The sequence below is a fragment of the Pipistrellus kuhlii genome, unplaced genomic scaffold (assembly GCF_014108245.1).
Source record: "Pipistrellus kuhlii isolate mPipKuh1 unplaced genomic scaffold, mPipKuh1.p scaffold_m20_p_7, whole genome shotgun sequence".
NCBI classification, from domain to species: Eukaryota; Metazoa; Chordata; class Mammalia; order Chiroptera; family Vespertilionidae; genus Pipistrellus; species Pipistrellus kuhlii.
In genome coordinates, this window is record NW_023425573.1 from 53,164,011 (window position 1) to 53,191,731 (window position 27,721).

Below are 27,721 nucleotides of genomic sequence, written 5' to 3' on the forward strand. Positions count from 1 at the left end.
AAGGTCTGGTTACCCTAATGCATACTACTTTATTCAAAAATGAATACTGATGCCTGATACCCCATTCCTCACTGTAAAAACAAGGATTACCCCTCTCTAATGAATGGAATGAATGGAATCCCAACTTACAAAATCATCTTCTTGAGGGTAAAGACTCCTCGGGCCTGCTCCCTGGTCTCCCGGTACCTGGCATGGCGCTGTCTCTGCCAGGGGCAGCTCAGTAGATATTACTCACTGACGAAAACCCTATTTACACGGGCATCTGAGATCACAGGACAACTTTTCCTGATCTGTAACAGCTGGCTTCCAAACCACCCTAATCCCAGAAGATTCCAATGACATTTTGGTTAAAAAGATTATAGAATACACCCTTCACTATGATGTTTAAGGGAGAAAAAGATCCACTCACATAAAGATGGGAATAAAACAAAACAAAAACAGGCAGAGGTTTAAAAGATTGGGCTGTGAGTGGTATTACATTAAAAAAACAAACAGCCGAAACCAGTTTGGCTCAATGGATAGAGCGTCGGCCTGCAGACTGAAGGGTCCCAGGTTTGATTCTGGTCAAGGGCATGTAACTTGGTTATGGGCACGACCCCAGTGGAGGGAGAGTGCAAGAGGCAGCTGATCGATGTTTCTAACTCTCTATTCCTCTCTCTTCCTCTCTGTGAAAAATCAACAAAATATATTAAAAAACAAACAAACAGTTTTTACACTAACACTGAGAAGGTAACTAGGATGATGCTCTTGCGACCTCTCCATCAGAAGGAAGTTTCCCAGGGACAGGCTCCCGCCCGGTCCTCATTCATGGCTAGAAGAATAATCCCTTTGCTCGGCCTGGCCACGTGCGCACCATGGCTGAGGTTAATGCAGGCCAACAGCGCACACAGAGCCAGCTCTGTCCTCGCCCCTTCTCCCACATCTTGCAGATGCAAATGCCTGCCCAAGGAGAATCAGAACTTAAAACACCCACCATTACTTACAAGTAATTACAGAAAAGAGGCAGATTTTAGTTAAAGCTCTAAAATTTCGAAGTCACAATTAATTTGTTCTCATCGAGACTAGCCAGTTATTAGATTTAGAGTAGGATTACTTTTTTTTTTCACATCTAAGTATATATTACACCCTAAATGCCTAAGTCATCATATATGATTTTGATACCTGACAGCCAAAACTCAATTTGCAAGGATTTGTGTGCTATGCGTAAGAAAGGCATTCTAGCTAACCTAAGAAAAAATAAAATTAACATTCCCCTCATAAATTACTGAATTTAGTTAATACTGATTCTATACCTTCATAATTTTAGGACATAATGTGGCCTGCAGTATAGTCAGATGCTCGTTAAATAGCTCATTTTATCAGAAGGCTCACGGATAATTGTATAGTACGTGTTTTTGACATGAAAATGACTTGCTCTGTGATACAGTTAAAGGAGGCCGGGTGGGGGGAATGGCCCGAAGGTCCTGTCTAACTCAGCGTTTCCCTCAGGAGATCCACACAGAACTGGGCCCAAATAGCACCTGGAAGGAAGTCCAAAGTAAGGAGCACCAAAGCCCGATCCTGGCTCTGTGATCTCGGGCCAGCAATGTCTTAGAATCTTAGTTTATTCTTTTATAACAGGGAGATATATTGTCTCACAGAGATCCGTACAGAATTCAGTGATCTCCTGTGTGTACCAGGCACAGCCCCTGGCCTATCATAGGCCCTCAATAAATCCAGAAAAGATGGGAGAGAGTATGGAAGACCCCCGAGATCTGGATTGTAATCTAGCTTCTAGGTATTAATCCAGAAGCATCTAGAATCAAATGGGATTGACAGAAAAGACACAGTGTGGCTCACAGTCCCACGGTATCCTGGGGCTCCAAGTGCCTTCAATTACTTTTGTACTATCTCCCCTCAAAGCAGCCTCAGATGTGGGGCACATTCTAGGGGACCCAACTGGCACTCTCTTTTGCCATGTAACACTGCACACCACCCCTAAGGGAAACTGGCTATTATTCCAGTTTTGAGGTCTTGATACTTTGGCCCGGAACCCTTGGTGTCCTATTATTCATACGTAACTGTTTCTTCCTTTGCCGTCATTTAATTTCCATGGTCAACCATGCATATCCACTAGTTTATTGTTTTCCTGGGGCAGGATCCCCTGTTTAAGATTACAAGCTGCCAAAACCAGTGCCTGTATATAGGTGATAAGTTTTTCATAGCATTCAGCAGAGTAATGATAGCACATATGATTTGAAGAAAAGAACTATGATGAATGAGTTCATGAAATTTAGATGGGGGATGCTCAAGTATCAACCATAATGAAAACCACGTAACATTTAACAAAACCCGTTTTCAACTCGCCTGTGTTATGTTCTCCCAAGGAAAACAAGTACTGCGAATAGTCTTTAACTTTTCTTGGAAATGAGACACCATTCCACATAAGCTATTTAGACTAAGTTCATTACTACCCACTCACGGACGGGTTAGAAAACTAACTATTATACCCCTTACACCTTAGAATGAATAAGAAGGTTAAGTGTAAGATGTTTGTGTGAGGATTCTTTTTAAAATGGAAAAGTATCTTACCTCCTTAAAGTTGTCAAATGCTGATAAAATGATTTCATGCCCGCCTCTGACGAGACAAACGGCTGCCAACAGTTCCAACACAAGGGCTTTTGTTCTGTCAAAACAAGAAGAAAAAGAAAAAACCATGAGTCAGTGAAAGTGACAAGATGAATCTGCTGTTCCTGGCATCCAAGATCAATATAATAAAATATTTCTCCGTATGTTTTATAAACTTTTACTAAGGTATAGTTACACTTACATACATACTTAGACCTTTGCCTACCTCTATAATAAGAGACTTAACTAGGGTAGCAAATTTGGAGGCATGTTTCCCATTCTCTAAGTTACAAATTACTCACTAATGAAAATTAATTCTGGAAAGATTCATCTTTTAGTCCCATCATCAGATGACTCAGTACAGTGTGTCTGAAAAATATTTATTAGTGAGCCAGAGACAATAGGAAACTTGGGAATATTCAGGAAAACAACCCCCTGTTAAATATTGTCTCTGGTTTTTAGAATCAGAAACATAACATTTGTCAAGAAAGTTCAAAATCGATTGAAATTAAAGCCCTACATTTCACATCTGCTAATTTGCACATGGCGCCATAAAAATCCCCTATGACAAGGCGAGTTTCTTCCTCTGCAGGAGGTGTGAAAGGATCTGGATTTCAGCTCTACTAATACGAGAATATTCTCTGTGACTCAAGGAAAGAAAATAAAACTCCATCTGAAATATTTTTAGGAGAACCTAGAGATACATTCCAAGTTTCTTAATACAATGTCAAGGACAGCATTGTTTCTTCATTTTAAGATAACTTCAGTGTTTCACCATTTTCTGGAATAAAATCTATTACTGACCTCTAAACAAAGACCATTCTGAATAATCCACAGTTATTAATCTTAAGGAATAGTGAGTTCCTGAGGGGGAAGACAGGGACACAGAAGCATGACTACTTGGGATTCTTGTAAACTAAGAAAGCAATCGTGAAGTTGAAAAGCTTTAATCCGGGGAAGGTTGAAGCCATTATCAACATCTAAATAGGACTTGTGCTTTGCATTGCATTCCAGGTCAGATAGGGTCTAATTTATAACCAGATTCCTTTACGTGAATTAACAGTTTTCAGACAGATATTCTACACAGAGGTGTCTGATAAAGGGGAACAACACATTTCAAATGTGGAGTGCCTCACCAGAATGTAAAACATATTAGAATAACGAAAATAAACTGATAAAGGCAGGCTTCCAGAAGTAATCTGTGATGTGAATAATATGGGGCACTGGCCTTTATAGGAAAATGAAATAAAGTGAAATCTGGCCCTGGCTGGTATGGTTCAGTGGATTAGAGTGTCAGCCCCTACAGGGAATGGTCATGGGTTCGATTTCTGATCAAGGGCACGTGCCTGGGCTGCAAGTTTGGTCCCTGGCCCCAGTTGGGATGGGTGTGGGAGGCAACCAATTGATGTGTCTCTCACATCTATATATTTTTTCTCTCTGTCTCTCTCTTCTCCCTCCTTATCCCTCCCTCTCTCTGAAAATCGATGGGAAAAAATATCCTTAGGTGAGGATTAACAAAACAACAAAAAGTGAAATCTGCATGCACAATTATTATTTTGTTTGTGTTTTACTTTTGGTAATAAAAGCTACAGGTCTAAATATTGCAAGTGAAGTGTGGATAAGGGATCGTGGTTCTAGTTAGCTTTTGGCAATACCTGGTAAGTCTGTATGATAATTGGCAACATCATGTTCTCCGCCAAATTTTGCTAAATTTACGAGGATGCTGAGAACTAGGTCTCAAAAGGAGTGAAGGCTTAAAGAGGAGAGAGAAGGGCTGGAATTGTCACCAGTTGCTTAACTCTGCCACATGTAAGAATCTCACTCAGCTGGTCTATATAGCAAGGAGTCCACTGGCAATCTTATTTCAAAGAGTCACACTTGCAAGTTTCCAAACTCTTAGTTAAGTGTTGACTAGCTCTCTGCTTTCGCTAGTTGGATTTAAACTTGTATTGATACATTACAAATCAAGCTTACCTTGGATTCTTGTTGTTCAAGCTTAGTGCAATCTCGTTGACAGCATGTGGATGAGACATGACCATGTTGAAACCATACTGAAATTAAGGTGGGGGGAAAAAAACAAGGTATTAGGAGTCATCCTAGGGGCTCCCAATGTTGATAAAAGCAACCCCATAAAGTTTCTACCTAATGTAATTTCTGCTATCTTTAAATGCATTCATGACTACAGTAATCAGTGTCTGAACATATCTCCGGGAAAAAGTTCAGGAATGATGTTACTATCAAAGGGCCCTATTCCCAGACTTTATGAATAAACTATATGATCCTCTTTAGTAAAATGGTGAAATGGCTCCCGCCCATTGATTCTCAATCCTGGCTGCTCATTAAAATCACCCAAAAGAGTAAACAAAACAAAACAATGAGTCTCAAGGGAGGGACTCTGGCATCTGAATTTTCTGAGGCTCTCAGAAGGACTCCACTGCTCAGCCAGGATTAATAACCACTGCTTCTAACCCCTTCTCTGTGCCATGGCAAACAGGACAGAAAGCCTAGCAAAACTCGTGTGCCTCATCCTTCTACAAAATGAAGAAAGTTCCATTAACAGGCTCAAGAATCATTCTTGATTCTGCTGAGTTGAGGAATTATTCCTTTTCCTGCAAACTCAACTCCTAGCTTATGACTTTATTCCCAGTGACACTGAGGAGAAAGTATTAGCAGAAAAAGCTTCCGAAAGCTTCCACCATCACATGAGTCCTCCCCACATAGATCTTTGGATTACCTCCTCACCTCTTCCTCAAGATGAATTCTCCCATGCTCCAATCTAAGGTCAAGTCACAATTGAGTCCTTTATTCCTGCTCTGGGGAATATACAACTTCCCCAAGCCCCACCATTATTTTTCCTCTCTAATTCATTGCCATTAGCATAAAATCATGATGCAAATGATCTTACCCTAAGTAACAACAACCAAATCTTTCTCAACCCTATACTCTCCAGCTACTGCCTCATGTCTCCGCTATCTTTTACAGAAAAACTCTAGCACTCCCATTCTCTCCTCTGTTCTCTCCTGAAACCCTCTAATCAGGCATATCATCACTACCACTCCAATGAAACTGTCCGTACCAAGATCACCAATGGCCCACTCTCTCACTCCCCATCTTACGTGACTTAGCACAGCACTGGACACAGCTGAGCACTATACCTTGAAACATTTCCTGCACTTGGCATCTACCTCCCTGGCTACTTCTCAGTCTCTCTAGCTAGTTTTTCCTCATCTCTCTGATATTTAAACAGAATGCTCCCTGATTATCCAGGACCTCTTTGCTTCTCTGTGCATCTGATTACCTCATCCAAATACCATCTATTAACTCCCAAATTTGTCTCTCCAGCCGGACCTCTGCTTTGAACTTCAAATGGCATATCTAACCAGGTATCTAAAGGTCTCTACTGGATGTCTATGAACACCTTAAAGTTAACATCCTCCAAAAAGAGCTCCTAATCATGAGTCTCAAATCAGCTCATCTTGCAGCCTTCCCCATCTTAGTAGATAGCAACTCCATCTAACAGGTGCCCAGGACAAATACTTTGGAGCCATTCCTCACCACATATGCAATACTATTGTCTTTACCAACAACATCAAACCAGAACCTAGCCACCTCTCACCATCTCTACTCCTACAATCCTAGTCCGTACAATCATCAACACTTACTTAAATTAATGCAATAGCCTCCTAAATGGTCTACCTGCTTTAGTCTTTGCCCCTCAAGGTTACTCCTAAACGTAAAAACCAGAGTGATCGTGTTAAATTCAACTGTGAGATTAATTCACACTTTTCATCAGAACCCTTTAATAGCTTTTCATTCATAGTAAAGCTAATGTCTTCTGAGTGGCTTACAAAGCCCCACACAACCAGGAAGCCCTGTTAGCTTCAGATGTCATCTTCTTCTACCTTTCCCTCTTCCTCACTCTGACCCACCTAACCTGCCCTCTTTTCTGTACCTCAATCACATCACACTTATTCCTGTCTCACTGCCTTTGACCTCACTCTTCTCTCTGCCTGGAATCCACTTTCTATCATATCCCTTAGCCTGTTCCCTCGTGCAAGTTGTTCCTAAATGTTATCGCGTGACACTTTCCTGCTGGCCTATTTAAAACCGAACACATATTTCCATCACTTCCTATTCTTATTTCCTGATTATTTCTTCTGTAGCACCTAGTAATAGATCTCTGGAGACAATCTTCATGGGTTCGAATCTGACTCCAGCACTTATTAACCAATACTGAGCAAATTACTTCTCTAACTTATCGCTCAGTTTCCTCATAAGTAAAATGGGGAAAGTAATAGTCCTGAGACTTCACAGGACTGTTTTTGAGTCTTACATTAATTAATAGGCTTAAAAACATGGAAAGTACTTATAAAGATTAGTTTTCATCTCATCAGCAACCGTATCTGGAGCACTATATAGTTTAACTATTTATCATCTCTCTCTCACACTAGAAAGTTAGTTCCCTGGGACACTTGTTTATTTAATGCTGTATTCCCTGTGCTTAGAAGAGAGTCTGGCAATGCAAAAACAAAAAAACAAAAAAACAAACAAAAAAAACAAACAAAAAAACCCTAAAATAAATAAATAAATAAATAAATAAATAAATAAATAAATAAATGTTTCCCTTTTTTAACTCAATTCAGCACCATTAGGTTGGGCTGGTTTTGAACTCAATTACTGACCTTCTACGTGGTATTTATTTCCCATTTCTTCTTGAGCCCACCTGTAGCATCCTTATAGATGGAAATCAAATCCTATTTTTATGTATGAGTTTTGTTTTTCTAATTCTCACCCTGGTTAGCTGATCTAATTATACCTTTGGCCATGTCCGTTTACTTTAGATATCCCAGGCTCTAACTTCCACTTCCCTGTTAGGATTAATCCAACCCCTCTACAATTCACTCTCTCCCACTGTTTCTCAGAGAGGAGATAACCTACATCAAATCACCTGAAGAAGGAACTCAACTTGTAACAAAAATCCTCTGGGTGCTTCTTATAGATACTAGGACTCACTGGGTCCAAATAATTATCACTTTTTGCCTGTTCACCACAGAACCCTTTGAGAATCAATGACCAACCCAGGGATAAGTTACTCATTCCTAATGTTCTAAAGTTGTCCTGTTACTGCAGTCTTAAATGGTTGCAAACGTTGATCAAGTAATCTAGACAAGTTTAACACTGTAGGAAGCAAACATCTTCCCGTTAAATACATAATAAATGCTAATTAAAATATCAAGGCAATAAATATTGTGCGTTAGGAAAAAAAAAAACAGTCCTTTCTTTTTCAATAGTATCCCACTTAATCCTGATGTTTACTTCAAACAGAAATAATACAAGGAAACCAAAAAGGACAAGTTTGGAGTTTGACAAATTCAGATTTTTTTTCAAGGATCAGAAACACAAACATACCTGATAATTCATGATGGCACGTAAACACATGATGCAGACATGCACGTCATCCTTCTTACTCACTAATCTTGAATTTTTCAAGGTTCTTCTGCTTGGCAAAGTATTATATCTACAAATAAAAAGGGAAACTTCTATAACACTACAGATTATACTCTTAGCATAGGAATATGCACTTAAAAAAACAAAAATGGATGTTGCTCTCTACCTTTACCTGCACCAAATTGAAGATTGTAGCTCAAAACCACCAACAATAAACCCATCACCACAAAGCTATTTCCGTACATTGGGAGGACCTCATAATTGGGTGCGCTGGTCATCATTCATGGGTAATGAAACTTAATTTCATACAACCATATAACAAGTCTTACTGTACGTGGGATTCAACAACAGTTCCCAGCTCCTGACCAGTAGGCCCAGCAAGACTGGCAGAGGTGATCTGAGGTAAAAATGCAGGCAGATTGCATTTGCCAACAAGTGAACAGGTGAAACTTAGCTCACATATAGACTTCCAATCTTTCACACTATTTTTACTGAACCTTCCCATGCATGCTCCCAGGAGTCCAGGATTCAGAGTTCAAGCCTGGGCAAGGTCATATATTAGCAACTTTGATACCAGCCTGCGATACTAGACCTTAATGGCATGCACAGCCTTAATAGCATACAAATGCCTCCACAACCTGATCCTTCACCTACAGCCAGGTATGGCAGCTGGAACTAGGAGGAGAATATGCTCATATTTTGCAGGATTCAGATGTTTCAACATCAGATCCATTCTAGAGACTCTACATGGCTAAGCTGTGGTAGTTCTCTCTGGGCATGTGTGAGCCTGCGAGTAATAAAGAAGTGAAATGTCAAGTAACAGGTGCAATTGGAAAACGTGACCAGGCTGGAGGCTTCCACGTGAGCTGTAAATGACTGCCTCCGAGGACAGTCTTCTCTGCCACTCCGAGCCTGAAATGTAGCAAAGTTGTCAACTTCTAGTTTGCTATAGACAGAGTCAATGACAGAAGGGTCCCACAAAATAAGACACAGCCCTTCCTTCTTGAGCTGAACTAATTAGAACTTTAAGGAAGTTATGATTAACATTGTTTTCAAAAGTCCCCAGGTGCAGGCTGAGAGTTGAAAACTGAGCTGACAGTTTTGCCTGAAACTGTTCAGCTCATTTAAATTTTATTTTCCATTAAAAAACCACCAAATGTAAGAAAGATCATTCTTCCACATGAGCCCACTAATGAGCCAAATACATTTTTGATAATACAATACTACAATAAGTCCCTTGCCTAATAGAGCTGAATATTTAAAATCTGTTTGTCCGTCGTGCCACTTATAAGGCAAATGCTTTACTCAAGGATTTTCCCCACATTGTTCACACTGGGAAATAGAATTTCAGCAGTGGAAGTTGGCCTAATTCATTTTTCAGAATTTCTAGCTCTCGATCTCTCTCTGTAAAAAAATCAAAAAAAAAAAAAAAAAAATATATATATATATATATATATATATATTGACCAAAGCAAATAACTCTTGAAGGAAGGTGGTGCAGGCCAGTCTACACACTCACACATGTCTGCGTCTCTTCAAAACAAAGCTTAAAACTCCAGAAAGTAGATCAAATTTACACCTTATGGCGTTTCCTAAGAGATGTAAAGTAACATAGCAAGTTCCTTAATTTTATCTATTAATCTGGTTCTTCAGCTATATTGTAATAAGACTCTAAAAAGCCAAATGTCCTTACTCAGTTTGGCTCAGTGCATAGAGCATCAGCCTGCAGACTGAAAGGTCCCAGGTTTGCTATAGACAGAGTCAATGACAGAAGTGTTCAAGGGCACGTAACTCAGTTGCAGGCTTAATCCCTGGCCCTGGCCAGGAAATATATGGGAGGCAACCAATTGATGTCTCTCTCACATTGATGTTTTTCTTTCTCTGTCTATCCCCTCCCTTCCACTCTCTCTCTCAAGATCAATGGAAAAATATCTTCAGGTGAGGAGTAACAAAAAAATAAAAAGCCAATGTCTTTGTCATTACTTGCAGAAAACAGCAAAAAAAAAAAAAAAACCAGATTAATTAGAATAGTATTTTAGTTATTAAACTATTTTCTTTTTTGAGGTTTAAAATTCAGCGGCAAAGGGATACTATCCAAAAACCCCATTCCCAAAAAGCTGGTTTTCATGAAGTCCACCAAGTTGACGCCAAAATACCAACCATAACCAGTTGCATTAAGACTAACAATTGATGCAGCCCCTTTACCACAACAAAGACACCTGGAAAGGTGAGAAGAACTGGCATCTGGGCTCTCTACCAGTGCAAAAATCCAACAAATCTCTTGTTGAAGCTCCAGGGTTTGTTTTACTGAGCATTTACTGTTTATGTGAGAGTCTAAGTGCTAAAATGAAGGATAAAGATGTTGCTTTGGTCCTCCATGCCTTACCATCTAGGTTAGAAGCAATAGATGACCCCATTGAAAGCCCTTCTATTACGATGTGGTTTGTCCACACTCCAGCCCCTGCCTACTCTGCCTGTCACATACACATTATAAATATGTAAAACAAACTCAATAACTACACACACCCCTGCAAAGCACAACATGTTGGGGTGAAGGCAGTCACACATTCTCAAAGGAGAACCTTTTTTTTTGCAAAGCATCACACTTTAAAAATCCCCACAGAGTCATCCTTTTCTGAATCAAGCCAGACTTAACTGAGTTAACATAGACTTACACTTGGTAACTGTCTTTAGGCATATGAAAGTTGTTTTCAAATGGGGATCTCATTCAAGAAATAAGTATAAAAGGAATGAGATGAGTAGCATGGAGATGACATGACAATGAATGTGACTGAACGTGAAGTATTACCAAGGGCGATTCAAAGCATACCTGTCTTGTGGTTCCTTGAATGGAAAAATTACAAGATACTTCGTTCATTATTTCTATCTAATTTAAAATGTTCTACAATAGATGTGAATTACTTTCCAAATAAAGAAAAAGAACACTGCATAGAAAACAAACTATTGTGGATGGTATAGGTTTAAATCCCCCTAAGACAGAGGACTGGCTGGGGAATCCTATCTAATGAAGAGGTTTATGCTAACTGACCCTCACGCTGTTGCAAAGATGGTGGTGTCCACAGCCAATAAGGAGGGAATATACTAATTTACTGCCCCACCCTTAAAGATAGTGGCGCCCAATAAGGAGGGACTATGCTATTGTAATTGACTATCCTGCCCTCAAAGATGGCGGCGCCCACAGCCAATAAGGAGGGAATATACTAATTTACTGTCCCACCCTTAAAGATAGTGGCACCCAATAAGGAGGGACTATGCTAATTGACTGTCCTGCCCTCAAAGATGGCAGCGCCCACAGCCAATAAGGAGGGAATATGCTAATTGTTGTCCCGCCCTCAAAGATGGCAATGCCACAGACAATAAGGGAATATGCTAATTGACTGCCATACCCTCAAACATGGTGGTGCCCACAGCCACAAAATAGCGGCACCCAGTCCCATCAGCCCTCCAGCTGCCCAGGGTGGGCCAAAGGTACAGGCAAGCCTTGGCTGGCAGCTGCCCAGCTGCCCAGGACCACCGGATGCTCAGGTAACCAGGGCCAGCCGAGGTTTGTGCTGCCAGCAGTAGCAGCAGCAGAGGTGTGATGGACCGTCACCTTCCCCTGATCACTGGGTCGCCTCCTGCCCCTGAGGGCTCCAGGCTGTGAGAGGGAGCAGGCCGGGCTGAGGGACCCCTGCCTCTAGTGCATGAGTTTTCATGCACCGGGCCTCTAGTGTCACCATAACGCTTTTCCCATTTCAATCACCCTAGAAGGCCTCTGAGGTAGAGAGTTGCTCCTGATCTACCCTCATAAAGCACAGGTTAGGGTTTCAGTAATGAGATCCAATCCCACCACAACACATGGAACAAAAGAAACAAGTATCAACATCAGAAAAATGAGGCCTTAACAAGCCAATTCCCTGGTGCTGTGAATGTCCACCTGGAGGTCAAAAAGCCAGAAGACAATGATGAACAGTTTCTATAGAAAGAGGATGAGGGTAACAGTAGGGCCACAAAATTCTTCCAGGTGTATGTGTCGCACTGATTCCCTTTCCCTTAGGGAGCAATGGGAAATCACAGCAATAATCAGCCACCAATTAAAAATTCAAACAGCTCAAAGGAAACTACTCACAACTGCCAAACATTGTATCTACACGGTGCTGTTGCATAATCATGTTAACACAAGAAGATATAATTCAACATACTATCTTGGAGAGGGTATGTAAGGCTGCCTGCGTCCGGTTCTACGACACAACCTTCAGGCTAAGCTCTCTTCACCTTTCACAAGCACTAATCTATTCAAATACACTTTCCACAAAGACCTGAGCTTTATAGGAATTAAGCTGGTGACTCAGTGGGAGGCAAGGGTAAACTAATACCCTTGTTCTAATCACGTGTTCTGATAGACAATTACATAAAGTGAAACCAGTTCCTATAACATTTCCTTCCTGAAGCTACTATGAAACTACAGATAGAGACTATTTGAACTGAGCCAGACTGAAACTGTCCTCCCGTTCACAGGGGTCTATTAAAAACGCCAGGCAGCACCGGAGCCTGCACAGTCCCCTATGGATAACTGAGGCCAATGAGCTGTAGTCCTGTGCCCAGTAGAACATCTCAAGTGTTCCCAGACTCCGTCAACAGCTAATGGTGGGTGTTACTGTAACTGACACTGGAAATTGTCTTCTTTACTAATAGTTCTCAGGACTCATGGTACATCACAGCTTATAGGACGAGGAGGAAGAAGGGGCTTGGAAAGAGCTTCAACTCCATTCACCCCCCCTCCACCGGCCGCCAGGCCAACGGTCTGCACTGTGATTACGGAGCTACTGGCTTTCAAGGCTACTGCGGAACTGAAGAGGGAGGGAGGGGAATAGTGTAAGTTAAAACAACACAAAAATATCTGTTGGTTCTTACATTCACTTGTTTTCCCCAAATCGATGCTTCCCAGATTGCAGAACTTTTCTTTCCAGAGTACTAAAAAAAAATTAGTTCTGGCATATTTTGACAGTTTTCTTACTGCTTTTATGGATGAGAGCACGTACAGAGGTCCTTACTCTGCCATTTTCACTGACATCCCATAAGAGACATTGAGAGATAATCTCCTGCCCAATGTATTCGTTCTGAACCGTAACAATTCCTTCAAGATGATGGGAACAGGTCGAACGAGATCCCGAAACAACTTGGTCTCTCTGGTGTGTCGGGTCAGGCTCCCTGAGATGTGAGGATCAGAGAAAACTCATCAGGGAATGAAATATTGATGGAGTGGCTGTGACCCAGGCCTGGACCACCTGGGCAGGCTATCTAAATCCCGAGACACTCTCTTCCTCTTTGGGGCTCTGAAGCCTGGACCTAACAGAGAGGTTTCCCAGAGGCAGAAAGCAGCCCTGGGTCTACTTTTTGGAGCTCCTGCCTCACGTAGGAAACATAATGAGGAGAAGTTACTCAGGGCTGTTTCTTGAGGTCAAGCGTTTGAGAAAATTCCATTTTTTTAAGAGGCCATTTTCACAGAAACCTTATAGGAAACGGATACCATCAAATTTCTCAAGCCCTCTTCTCCGTCAACTCCGAGAATTGCCTATTATCTTGTCAAGCACTGGGCTAAGACAAAATGCTACCCCAGCATTCAGAGATGAGACACTGTCTGGGAAGAGCTGCCAATTGGAGCTCAGAAAGTTCCATGAATATGGAAAGAAACATATTACAAAACTGACCTAAGATTAAAACCAAAGAGTCATGACTCCAACCACTTGTATTAATTTTATGCACCGGTAGTTATATATACATGAAATGAATGAAGAAAGTATAAATGAATGCTAGCCATTTTTAAAAAATCAATATTTACAAATATCTGTTAGAGAATGTATAGAAAACATTTCCTATTTGGAGCTATGGCTGCCAACTGAGCCTCCTAGTTCGTGTGCAGCAAAGAATCTGCTGAGGACCCGGCAGTGAGCAGCTCAGCCTGCACAGTGCTGGCAGCAGGTGCAGGTGCTGTAAGGCGAGAAGGTAGTTCTGTTCTGAAAGCCCTTCAGAATGACTAATGGATGAGCGCCAATCATCAATAAGCTGACTTATTCTAGTAAGTGACAAGGCAAGTAAACCCTAAATTTTTTATTCCTAAAAGCACATAACACATAAAAGGGCAAGGCCAACAAAGGGAATGCAGGGAAGTAGCTCCCTTGCCTTTGCTTGACTACGAATTAGACATGTAGGAATCTCTCTTGCCAAGTGTATGTTAGTAGCCTGCACTCTGGCTGATGCTCCTTAGAGTTCTGGTTACAGTCCAGTTTGGCTGTCCTTCCTCCACTCTTCGTCGTCAGGGAGCTACAGCAATTCTGTTTGGGAATGTAAATGACGCGTGGGACTACATAAAACTAAGAAGCTCCTGCACAGTAAGGGGAAGAATTAGAATGAAAAGGTAAGCTATGGAGTGAGAGAAAATATTGGCCAAATACCTGGTAAGGGCTTAAATTATGTAAGGAACTTCTAAAACTCAACAGCAAGAAATCAAGTAACCCCATTAAAACATGGGCAAAGGACTTGGACAGAATTTTTCCAAAGACACACAAATGGCAAAGATATATAAAAAGATGCTTATCACTAATGATCAGGAAAATTCAAATCAAAATCATGAGATAACACCGCATACCAATATAGATACTTGCAAAAAAAAAAAAAATTAGTGCTGTTAAGATTGTGGAAAAATGGGAACTCTTGTGCACTATTACTAGGAATAAAAATTGGTATAGCCACTATGGAAAACAACATATGAAAGTTTCTTTAAAAAAATTACAAATAAAATTGCTATGATCTGACCCATTTCTGAATAATTATCCAAAAACATAAAATTAGGACCTCAAAGACATACCTGCACTCCTGTGTTTATTGCAGCAGTATTCACAATAGCCAAGATGTAGAGAACCTACCTAAATGTCTATTGACACATGAACAAATAAAGAAAATGTGGTAAATACACACAATGGAATAATTCAGCCTCGAGACAGAAGGAAATCCTGCAATATGCAGCAACATGGATGAACTTGAGGGCAATGGCGAAATGGCACAATTAGAGAAGGCCAAATGCTGTGTGATTCTTTTTCTATGAGGGATGTCAAAAAGCAGAGAGTAGAATGGTGGTTGCCGGGGTGGAGGGAGGGGAAGAGGGTATAAAGTTTCATTATTCCAGGTGAATAGGCTCTAGAGATCTGCCGTAAAACGTGTGCCTGTAGTTAACAACACCGTATGGTACATTTGAAAATTTGTTTAAAAAGAACATTGCATGTTAAGTGTTTTTACCATATTAAAAAGCAAAAGCAATACATTAAGAAACCAATGATAAAATTTAAGGATGAATAAGTAATGCATCTGTGATAATTCTGGGGGTACAAGAAAAAGACCACTCCTCATGAACAAAAGCCAGCTGTGATCAAACATTGGATCTTATTCAGAGATCAACATCAGCAAAGCACCAAACAGTAAACCCAATATGGAAGCTGCTGTTCACCCAAAGATTTCTTTAAATAAGTCTGATCACACATCTGTTGTCTTAGCATATGCTCATATCTAAATATGTTCTTTCTTTCTTTTCTTTTTTCCATGCAAAAGTTTATTTAGAAAGTCACAGAGGTAGAAGTGAGCCGTGGAAGGTGAGCCAGCTGGGCTGTGTGGGCTCAGGAAACAAGTTACAGAGGCAAAAGAAGGGCCCTCGAGGCTTTGGAGACAAAAGGCAAAGAAAGCATGCTTGGGGGACGAGGGGGAAAAGATGCAGGGAGCTGGAGAGAGAGGACACTGGACATTTTCTTGGATGTGTGTTATGTCCGTTTCTGCCTCTCCCTGTAATCCCGTATTAGCCACAGAGAATATATTACTGCGGGACCCTGAGTGAACATTTCCTGAGCTGACCTAACCAGGCTTTCCCAGAGTCAGGGGGGAGAGGGGGGGATTTCAAAAATCTCCTGTGAAGCTGCCATTGCCAACATTTGTGAGATTTGTCATTTCTCCAGAAGAAATAGAAGTTATGTATATTTTCTCTTACAAAACATACTTGCAAACAATCCAACTATTCAGATATCAATCTACTATCTACTTATAAATAAAGAATAATACTGAGAACTACCTTGGGAGCTAATAAGGGTTCAACCCAACAGGAATGCCCTGCCAACTGGCTCTGTCACATAATTTGGCATAACTGTACCAGTCCTTTATGGTTCCAAAGTCTGGTTAATAGCAGTCTACCAAGACTTGGCATCTTAGGTTTCATCTTTCTTACCCTTCAGACACGGCGTCGCTTGGGTATAATTTTTCTATCACTTAAACATAAAATTTATGATACTAAAGGGAAAAAACAAGACGAGCACTTTTCTATCGCCAAAAGAAACAGAGCTCAAGGAGGTGAATCCGGATAGTTCAAGTGGGAATAAAGGGAGACAGGGAGTTAGAGACAGAGAGAAAAGTACACAAAACTCCTAACGATCCTTTTTTTAAAGTAACTGCAGTTTTCTGCTCATCTCCATTCTCCCTGAGAGGACAAGTGGCAACTAGAACAGAAGCCGTAAATCAAAAGTTCTCCGTACATGCTTTCTGAATAGAATAAGTGAGTGAACAGTCTTTCATCATATGAATGGGAGCCACTGCTGGTCTTAACTTTGTTCTTTTTCATTATATTCCCTTTGTCAAAGGCATGTGCTAGTAAGTGGCTAATTAATCAGGATGCATCCCTATGTGAAGTATGCCATGAAGCCATCTATCTCCTGTGACCTTTAGATAGAAATATTTGTTTATCCCAAATTATCCCCTCTTCTCATAAACCTTCAGTAAGTCATTACCATTGAACTAAAATGACAGTTCAGTAGCTTGGCTTTCAGAATATCACATATACTGGCTCTAAACTACTCCCAGCCAGGCTCATCTATTCGTTGTTTCCTAAATAAACCATGCAGTCTTACCGCTGAACCGCTGCTCAAGCCACCTCCCTCCTCCTCCCCTTTCCTAGTCACACCTCCATGTCTCACTCACTGTTACTTCATACCCAGACCACACCATGCATCTCCCGCAGGTCCTGCTGTTCACATTAGCCTCTGAAGTTTCCTATCAGTAGTTTTGGTTATGTTCATATGGCGCTTGACATTGGCGTGTGCACAAACACATCTACACTCTTCTCTCAGTCAAATCGTAAAGACACCATGACACAGTGGAAAGAAGTCGGGAGACTTTGAGTAGAAATCCTGGCTCTGCCACTTCCTAGCTGTGGATAATTTCTTGAGCGTCAGCTTCCTCAGCTTAAATGGGGCTAATACTCCTGGACTCCCTCCCAAAGACTTTATGAAGATATAGTAACGTGAGTATGAACAAGTCCTTTGTCAGTCATGAATCATATACAAATATATTATTTAATGCATCTTTTGTATCCTCAGCACTTGGCAGTGTACCCTACGCATATTAAGTATGTAATAAATCTTGCTGATGAAAGTAGCAGACCACAGCTACAGAAATCTGCTGAGTCATCTCCAGTGTTTCCCTCAACTTATACAGTTAACATTTACGGACGACTCACTGTTGTGCCAGGTTCTTTACTGGAATTGCTAATTTAATCTCACAACATGTGAGGTAGATCCTGAACCCTATCATCTCACTGATCTGAGAACAGTAGCTATCACACAGAGCATTGTGAACAGCAAATCACAGAAGGCTCTCAGAACAGTGCCTGGCACACAGTGGACACTCAATAAAACTGTAAAAAAGCTATCTATATCTTCATGTCCATTTTAAATACTTTAAAAAATTACTCCCCTATGCTTAGCAGGCCTGGCTCAGTGGTTGAGTATAAACCTATGAACCAGGAGGTCACGGTTCGATTTTTAGTCCGAGCACATGCTCAGGTTGCGGGCTAGATTCCTAGTGGGGGGCATGCAGGAGGTAGCTGGTCAATGTTTCTCTCTCATCATTGAGATTTCTATCTCTTTCCCTCTCTCTTCCTCTCTGAAACAAATAAAAATATATTTTAAAAAAATTACTCCCCTAAAAAACGTTGCCAGGAATGAGATTACTGTATTAAAATGTGTAAACCAGCACATAAATTTAACTCTATCTATTCATATGAATCCACTATGTATAGTTTCAGATAATGACTATTCACTATATGTCATTTCATGGAGTTTATAATCTCAGGAAAACAGTAAAATTTGTCCTAGGGAATCTTAGGGGAAAATATTAATAGAAGTTCATATCTTTTTTTTTAAATCTTTTTTTAAATAAACCTTTATTGTTCATATTATTACAAAAGTTCATTTTCTCCCCCTCCACCAGGTTCCTATCCCACCCTCTGCCCTTTCCCCACACCCCCTTGTCAGAAGTTCATATCTTAAAGGAAATGAAGATCTTGGTTTCCTCACCACATTGGGAAGGTCAGTAGGGGTGACCTCCCAGGTCTTTCCAGCTTTGCATGTCTATGACCCAACCACTCCTCAGACAGCCCTCCATCCCTACCACAAAGCTTCTGTGGGGGGGGGGGGGGGGGTAGGTTCTACCCTCTTTCCCAAACATGCCCCATCTTTGATGTAAGAATTCTGTTCACCTCATCCTTTCACTTTACCTCCCCCTGGAAGAGTCTTTCCTCACCCTGAGAAGCAGCTCTGGCCATCACCCAAAGTTTAAATCTGACCCCTTCCTCCAGGCTCTTTCTACCTCCTGCATTTGAATTAATGCATCTTTGCTCCCAAAAATCTAGTGTGCACATATGTGCATATAAGTAATTTAATTTAGCTGGATCTGTGGTCACATTAACAGAAATCTATCTTAACTGAAGGCACACCGGGCTTTGATTTTAAAAAACACCACAATACAGGTTTCTGCTGCATCAATCTCAACATTTTTACTACTGACCAAGTTGACATACAGAATCGGATAGTTGATATAACTCAAGGTGAAGGTCATGTTATAAAATGTTTAATAATCCACTGAAAATATTTAAAAAATAAAGTGTGAATACAGAGAGAATGTGCATCAACATTAGAGTGTTTTTCCTTTTCTTTAACCAAGCCCCATTTATAAAGTGCTTTGAATTTCTTAAAACTTCATTTCTTCTTCCAAGTTTAACCAACTCCTTTTTTTACCAATTTAATTATTATCTGGAGATTGGGATAAGGGAACTAAATTTTGCTTTGGATATAAAAGACATATTCTAGTCAAACAGAGCTACCAGAATAAATCATCTCTACAGAAAATGAATATCCTTTCTTTCTTAAAAAACAAAACAAACAAAAAAAACACCCCTGTAATATTAAAAAATAATAATAATAACATACTTTACTAGTAAGGTTTAAATTCTTAAAATAATTCATAATATGATAACAGAGCATATCCAAGTAGAAAAGGCAGTGGGCATAGCCAGTACTGGGTGAGGCATTAAGCCATGAGGTTATCATATTATAACGAGGAGAGCAATTGCAATGCCCTGTCACCATGCACTACCAGCTCTCTTGGGTGTCATTTTCACCCGCGACTTACGAGATTTTCCGGTTTGAAACCTCATCATCAGTGTGAAAACTGAAGCTGCTCCAGAGGCAAGAGGGAGAGAAGCAGCTCTTGTGGCATTTGAACTGAAGATACTCAGGCAGAGAAACCAATCTGGTGGTGGTGTAAGAGATAAATGGAACCGGAAGAAGAGGAGACGGTGGGAACAGAAAAGACTAAGCAGAGGAGAAGACAATGAGAAATGTGATGGCAGAATGAAAAAAGAAGGGCAACTAAAACAAAGCCAAAAGGTGAAGGCAATGTGGGGATCAGAAAGAGAAAGGGGAGAGAGGGAGGAGGAGGAGAGAAAAAAATATATAAACAACCTTTGGGTATATGAAAAGCAACATGTACCATATGCCTGTACATCTGATTGCTGTTTTTATGAATCACAGATGCTAGCAAATGACCAAATACAGAATTAGAATCTAGGCACAAATCCATGAACCTCAAGAGCTGGAATATCACTGATACGCACTGTTTAAAAATAAAAATCAAAGCTTCAGGTCAACAAGTTTCTTGAAAGTTACTGCCATATTGATTCTCTTGAGTGACTACAACCTGGGGAGGAAATTCCGTTGTTCTGTTCCTGAGTCTGAAACTGTTCAAACACAAACAGAAGAAGGTGATGTTGGATTCTTAGTTAGTCATTTTCAAGCACACCTGCCAACCGTAAATGCCACATACTTCCGGAGTTCCTCAGAAAAGCATTTCCATCATGTCCATCTCTCTGCATTTTTGGTCTATTTTTCCAATTTAAAGTGAATTCTAGCAGGTTCTACCTGGATCCAACCATGAAGTAAATCAGAAATTGATGTCCCTGTACCATGCCTTTCAGGGGCCAGGATTACAACTCTCCTTGGACCTGGGATGTTTCCCACATTTTCCTGACTCTCTCACTCTACCAGAAACAACATGTGCTCCTCAATCAGTCTTTAATCATTCAAAAACAGGCATAATAAATTATTAATCAAGAAATGAATCCTTGTTAGGGTAGAGCTAGCCAATAAATAGTCCTTCCTAGGTAAGAAATGATAGAAAAGCACATCAAAGTCTAATTTGTCCATTAGATCCCTTACATATAGTTATAACTACACTAATGGTAAGAATTTCCATTCAAGTACCAATGTGATTAGGAAATTCTTTAGGCACAACTGGCCTTTCTTCAGCTTCCAAATCAGCCAACATATGTCCCTGTCTACATGTAAAGTTGATGTAGACTAGCAGGTTATAGAGCGCTTGGCCTAAAGCAAATACTACGAGATGAATTAAGACACTGGTCTTCATTATTATTGAACTAGAGGCCCAGTACACAAAATCGTGCACGTATGGGGTCCCTTGGCCTGGCCAGCAATTGGGGCTGATTGGGACCATTTTGCCCAGTCTCTATCAGAGCTGATGGGTGCCGGCCAGCTGAGGAGGGGCACAGGAGGTTGTCCAGCTGGGGAGGAACCACAGGGCATGTCTGGCCTATCTTGTCCAGCCCTTATTGGTCAGACACCAGCAGCAAACTAATCTATAGGTTGGAGCATCTGCCTCCTGGTGCTCAATACGCAGCATAGCGACTGGTCAAAGAGTCTTCCAAAGAGTAGCCCTATTGGTCAGACACTTAGCAAATTATGCTTTTATATATAGATAGATCACTAGAGGCCTGGTGCATGAAATTTGTGCATTGGGGGAGGGAGGTGTCCCTCAGCTCAGCCTTCACCTTCTCCAATCTGGGACCCTTCGAGGGACATCCCTCTCACAATCTGAGACTGCTGGCTTCTAACCACTCACCTGCCTGCCTGCCTGACAGTCCCCTAACTGCTCCTTTGTTGGGCTGATTGACACCTAGCTGGTCCCCTGCCTACCCTATCACCCTCAACAGCCCTCCCTACAGGCCTGGTTGCCCCTAACTGCCCTCCCCTGTTGGCCCTATCACCCCCAACAGCCCTTCCCTGCAGGCCTGGTTGTCCCTAACTGTCCTCCCCAGCAGGCCTGGTCACCCCCAATTGTCCTCCCCTGCAGGCCTGGTTGCCCCCAACTCCCCTCCCAGTTATCTTGTGACAATGTGGGGGCGGCCATCTTGTGGTAGCCATCTTGTGATGACAGAGGTGGCCATCTTGTGACATGAGGGTGTGAGGGCCAATCTGCATATTGCCTCTTTATTATATAGGATTCTAAACCCATTAATATTTTTGGCATTTCCAAATAAACAAAATCTGAAAGGTTGATTGGAAGCATCATATTCAAACATCAAATCCTTCAGCAGAACTGAATTTCATTAAAGACTTTAACTTTCCGTCACCAAAACCCAAGTCAAAGAGACTGGAAGTGATTAACAGGCTAACAGACATGGAAAGCCTGAAAGTCCCACATTCATTGGCTGCACCCGGACACGTGACTCAACTGCAATGACCCGGCACCCACGGTGACCTTAAACACTGACAGGAACAAAGTCCACCTGCCAGGTCAAGCTTGAAATAAGTGAAATAAACTCTTCAAGGTACAAAGCATAAGCAACGTTTGGAAATGTGGGGCTTCCTAATAAAATTTTTATTAAACTCCTGGAACATAAAAACCTTTCTGAATCTGGAAGTCTCTGTCTTGACAGGCAGTTTTGACTTGCACACCCGTGGACAATAACTCTAAGTACAGTGCTTGCGAAATTACAGAAGCTCAAAAATGTTTTTCAGTGCATGAATGACTGTTCATTCACAATGAGTGGATGAACAATTCAGTGATAGTATGCCCATTAGTGATACAGGTGGTCGGCACCCACCCTCCCTTAACATGGTGGTATTTCAGCCAGGAGAGACCTTAACATGGTATTTCAGTGAGGAGAGACTAGAGAAGGAATCCTTACAGGCGTCTTCAAACTACGGCCCGCGGGCCACATGCAGCCCGCAGAGGAGTCTGATCCGGCCCGCCAGGTTTTTTGGGCAGTGAGTGCAGCCGAGGTGTTACAGTAGGAATTAGTAGTTCATATAGTCCGGCCCTCCAGCTCTCTGAGGGACCGTGATCTGGCCCCCACTTTAAAAAGTTTGAGGACCCGTGCTAGAAGAACATAGAAGATTGACTGGTGTCCAAAGAAACATGCTTAAAGGAATCTCATTAATATAAATGCTCACTACATTCCATGCCTATGACTAAGAAGACATCTCACGGAACACTCACTTGAGCTACCACTTCAGGAGGGGAGGGGGGCAGCAGGGTACAAACATCAACAAGGTGTTCTGCAAATTCTCACACCTCACTGCGCTGCCTCTACCCAGAAAACAGAGCCTAAATCACGATGTCAGCATCTCCCTGGTTCCAGAAAAGCATGTGCCTGTGTAAACTCCTCTGTTTTATTTTATTTTATTTTAAAATATATTTTATTGATTTTCTTACAGAGAGGAAGGGAAAGAGATAGAGAGCTAGAAACATCGATGAGAGAGAAATATCGCCAGCTGCCTCTTGCACACCCCCCACCAGGGGTGTGCCCACAGCCAATGTACATGCCCTTGGCCGGAATTGAACCTGGGACCTTTCAGTCCGCAGACCGACGTTCTACGGCTGAGCCAAACTGGTTTCGGCCAAACTCCTCTGTTGTTGTGCCCTATGGCCGCAGAACTTATTCTCTGTGCTGAATGAAGGAATGATGTTTCCTGAAAGCTACCTAATGCTACAGAGCATGGTCCCAGTGATGACCCCAGGAACTCGCCAAGAAACTTGCATTTTGAAATGACTGGAAATGGAAGTGCCATGTGGCAAGATATAGCAATCCATGGCCCGGAGTCATCGCAGACGCGAGGGGCCCTGCTGGCCCTGTGGATTCTACCACATGTGCCTCCCTCCTGGTTAAAGAAACTCACCGCAGTGCAGAATGCCTTCCGGAGCGGGACACACTGTTGCCCACGGGGGAGGGCAGGTTGCTGCCTCTGTGCAGGTCCTCGATGGACCTACTCCAGGGCTTTGATTTGTCCACCGAGCTCTCCACGGTGCTTTCCACGCTGTCAAAGTCAAAACTGAAACAAAAGAGAAATGCCACGAGAGACTTAGAGATTCACATTCACACAAACACATGATGTGCATAACCTATTCCTTTCATATGTCTGCCTGCACCTTAATCTGGGTAGTCTTTGCAAACAAACAAAAACTAAAAGGGAAATACAAAAGAATGTCCTTGTACTCCATGGTAGCTTCAAAAATACAGAATGACAAATACTGGGCCAGGCAAAGTAGCTGAACAGTAGCAAAAACTAAATAGTGATGTATCTGCATTTTACTATAAAGTTTGCTAGCTTACCAATTGCCAACATTGCTCAGATGGGAGGTGGGGGAGGGTGGAATCGTACAGATGTCTTCATTTTGCTTTAACACGTCAATATGTTGGGCTTATACTAATTTATTCCTACCCATCAATTTTCACTGCGCATTTTCTCCTAGTGTTTTGGCAAGTGTGCTTTTCCAACCATATGTGATACATTACTCGCAAACTTATGAATTTGCTTTGATTTTGGAATAGCTTCCCAATGTGGTGCTCTTTAAAGCAGGGCTGTTGTTTCTCTGACATTTTTGAGGTTATTACTCATGTTAACCATGTTAGAATAAATGGCAAGTTAAGTCACTCGGTCTTGTATAATTTTAGGGGCAGTATCTTTTTTAAACAGACAGACCTTTGAGTTCTATGTATTTTCCCCTCCCAAAGTCAGAAGCTCTGCTTCCTCCAAAAAAGTATTTTGTCAATTGTTTCTACCCATAGTTCCACCAAGCAACACCTGATCAGATAAGAGAATAAACAGAAGGCAACTAAAATTAATATCATCTGGAAGATCTTGGAGGCTTTCGCACAAGAAACAGCACCAATACATATTGGAAATAATGAGCATGACTTTTTCTGAAGAAGCATGACTTTTATAAGAAGTATGATGGCCAAAATAAAATATTTGGTTAGAACAGTCATCTGTAAACCAGGTGATGTTCTCCATCTATTAAGTATTAATCCAGATGTCACAGGCTGGTATATATAATGGCACTGACTTGGTCTGACAATTCTGTCGTGTCTTAGGATTCAGGAAACACTGCTGAACCGAAAAGAGGTGGGAGCTGAGACATTAAATAGATCTTTGAGTACTAAAAATAGAAGTCAATAATTGAGATAGGAGAAGGTAAGCTGAGGGGACATTCCAAGTTTGCTCAAGTCTGCCCCACTCTCGCCAAGTCTCTCTGCAGCCCCCACGCCATTCAGCTGTCCGGCTCTCATGTTCCTTTCGGCTGGTCTCAGCTCTCACACGGCAGCAAAAGGAACCACCATGGTGAAAGCTTGTGCTTTCGGGATGGAGCCCGAGCCCGCTGTTTCACATTCTGTGGGCTAGGAAGTTGTCACATGCCAAGGAATAGCAAGAAATTTTCCAGCCCATTAGCTTCAAGAAAGAACATAAATTGTGTGTCTCTGTATAATTTGTCATCTAATTAATGCAAAAGAAAACCAAAACTAATCAGCACAAATGTGAAGCCAATGCAAAAAGAAAAAAAGAAAAAAGAAGATTGGGGAGCAAAAGCTCTGAGTTCTGATCTTTTGTTGGGTTTGATCTTCTGCCACAGAGGAGAATTCCCTCATGGTGGCATGGCCTTTTCCCATGGGTTTTATGTAAGGTACATTTGGAAAAGCTGGTTCCAAAGCTCTATTGTGATGTAGGAAAAAGGTCAATTATAGCAAACATATAGCACATAGCATACCATTATTCCTGATGTTTCTCAGCCCTTCCTTAATTCCATACATAATCTTCCAGATTATAAAATATGCAACAGAGTACTACTATTGGTTTGTCATATGATATGAAGAGCAAAAGGAGATTACCGTAGCAGTTGTGATATAGTGGAGATAAGAAACAACCTTTGGGAGAGTACTCTATTAAAAACTAAGATTATATTTCAGAGGACACTTTCTCAGGAAGATAAGAGCCTGTGTTTGGTTTTTAGTACTCTATTCCATATATTAAAGTTACCAAAGCTGAAACTCATCAAGCCAGTTTCAGTTAATTCTTTAGTTTCTGCATCTATAAGGTAGGAATAATAATTTGAGAAGTTCTCTTCACAAATTCTCAAGGAGGTGATAAGGATAATGAGATAAAATAGTATCTGGTTAGGTCTTAAAACTTTATTGGAGTGAGGCAATATAAAACAAACAAAAAAAACAAGTGATTGAGTTTAAAAGAACTGAAGGAGGTGGGGAAGAGAAATAACACCTGAGCCATAATGTCTTCTGGTAAATTAGAAATACAATACTATTTCCTCAAGATGTGTGAGAGCATATCTGTGAGCACAGAAATGTTTTTTGATTCAAGGAGGAAATGTGGAGAATAGAATATCTTATTCAAATGTACTTTTCATTCCTGTTGTAAATCTTTCCAGAAGCGAAGTGAATAGGAAAAGTTTACGAATGAAGAAAAACTAGGTAAAATAAGTTACTTTGTTCCTTCTTTGCTCAACCTTTGTCCCCTTCACCTTTATGAAAGGCAAGTCCATACAAATACATAAAAGCAAAAAGGGCAAGACTCTTGTTCACCACTTCCAGCCTGCTACTCATTTCTATATTCACTCACACATGCTAATACACATACATATGTAATTTATTAAAACAAAAAGGGAGTCACTCTCCTGTATCTTGCTTTACTCACTCAACATATATCACACACCTCTCTCAGGGAGTGCTGGAGTATTCTACCTTACGAGCACTAAACACAGTTCTTTTTAAAATAAGGTCTCTTCAAGAGTAATTTTTACTCTGTTTTTACTTCTGCCGTAAAAGCATTCCTAATAACAATTATGGGATTTGCTGTTAGTCGTTTGAATAGAAACAAGCCTCCACAGACCAGGGCACATCTGCTTCTGGTTTCTCTGGCAGCGCAGGGTGGAACCATACCACTGAGCTGCATCTTCTGTGACCACATAAAACGCAGGAGAAACAAGCCAAGTTTTACTTACGTTACCGCGTACTGCGCAAACGACAGATACTCCACCAGGACATCGAGGCCTTTGTTTTCTTCATTCAAAAACTCCCTGACCCATCTGTTGGGGGGGAAAAAAAAATATGGGGGAGATACGTCACATGCTCTGCCACAAAAGGCCACGGTGAAAAGCTTTTGTTTTTCCACCACAAACCTTCATCGCCTGAAAGGAAAGCCGTCACTAAGGAAGCCTAGACTCTACCACACCAGGCAGGAGCTGTCGGATAGAGCCACCAAGAACTCCGCCACATTTCGATGTGCAAGAATAGGGGGCTGAAGGCATCTGTGGGCCTTCTTGGAATTTTGCTGCTTAAGAGACTTAAGAGAACCTCTAAGAAACTTTCTAAAAAAAGGCACTTGCTAACTGTACTTTTTTCCACCATCACTGATCCCCAGCCCGCTGGCTACAGGAGCCAAGACTGCACGGGGAGGGAGGGAGGCAGACAGGGGACATGACGACATAACCACTGAAATCCAGGCGCGAGGCCAAATCCACATTCAACTCTTTTCTTGGCACCCGAAGCTGCAGAAAGCGCTCAACCGGCCAATGAGAGGCCCGTGTTTATGGGCTTCTGGAAATTTGATAGGGATGGTTTGCTTAACTTTTTCCACGAACGTTCAAACCTTTCAGGAAGTTGCAGACACCGCATACCATCATCAGAGTTGAGACGTGACAAATACCATGTTTTTCAAAAATTCTTTTGAAAATAGAGATCACCTTGCATTTGAGTGGTGGGTTTGAATGGATTTCATTGGTTGATTTTTTGGTGTTTCTGTTTTGTTTTTTTTCTTTTACAAATTTGTATTCATTTTTCATAATCGTTCCAAGAGATGAAGTCAGCTGGTCACACAGAACTCTTAGGTACTGGAGATAAACAGCTGTTGCCCCACCTTACAGGATTCCCCAGGGTATCCATCATCAGAAAACATGGGATACCCTATTAAGCCTTCACTAGATTGGCAACTCCAACAAATAATATCTGCTCCTGTCACAGAAGTGAAACAAGATACATCGGCCAAGGGCATTCCAAAATGGCTGCCTCTTCCATGCACCCCCGCCCACGAGGCCTAGCAGGCATGGCACAAGAGCGACCACGGGAGCTGGTGAACCGCTGGTCAATCCTACCACGTGTCCTTAAGGATGAGCAACCCCTGGAGGTCTCAGTCTTAAAAGAAGA

At 41.4% G+C, this 27,721-nt stretch overlaps 1 protein-coding gene across 6 annotated transcripts in view; it reads right to left on the reverse strand.

Moving 5' to 3' along the window:
- FMNL2 (formin like 2) overlaps positions 1-27,721 on the reverse strand; it is a 302,146-nt gene that overhangs the window by 58,703 nt on the left and 215,722 nt on the right. For all 6 annotated transcript variants that reach the window (XM_045575642.1, XM_036421515.2, XM_045575641.1 and 3 more), the window contains exons 5-9: positions 26,521-26,604; positions 23,406-23,558; positions 8,017-8,125; positions 4,582-4,658; positions 2,572-2,665 (exon numbers count right to left, since the gene is read on the reverse strand). In XM_045575642.1, the coding sequence (XP_045431598.1) occupies positions 2,572-2,665; positions 4,582-4,658; positions 8,017-8,125; positions 23,406-23,558; positions 26,521-26,604 (517 nt within the window). The remainder of the gene's footprint in view (positions 1-2,571; positions 2,666-4,581; positions 4,659-8,016; positions 8,126-23,405; positions 23,559-26,520; positions 26,605-27,721) is intronic.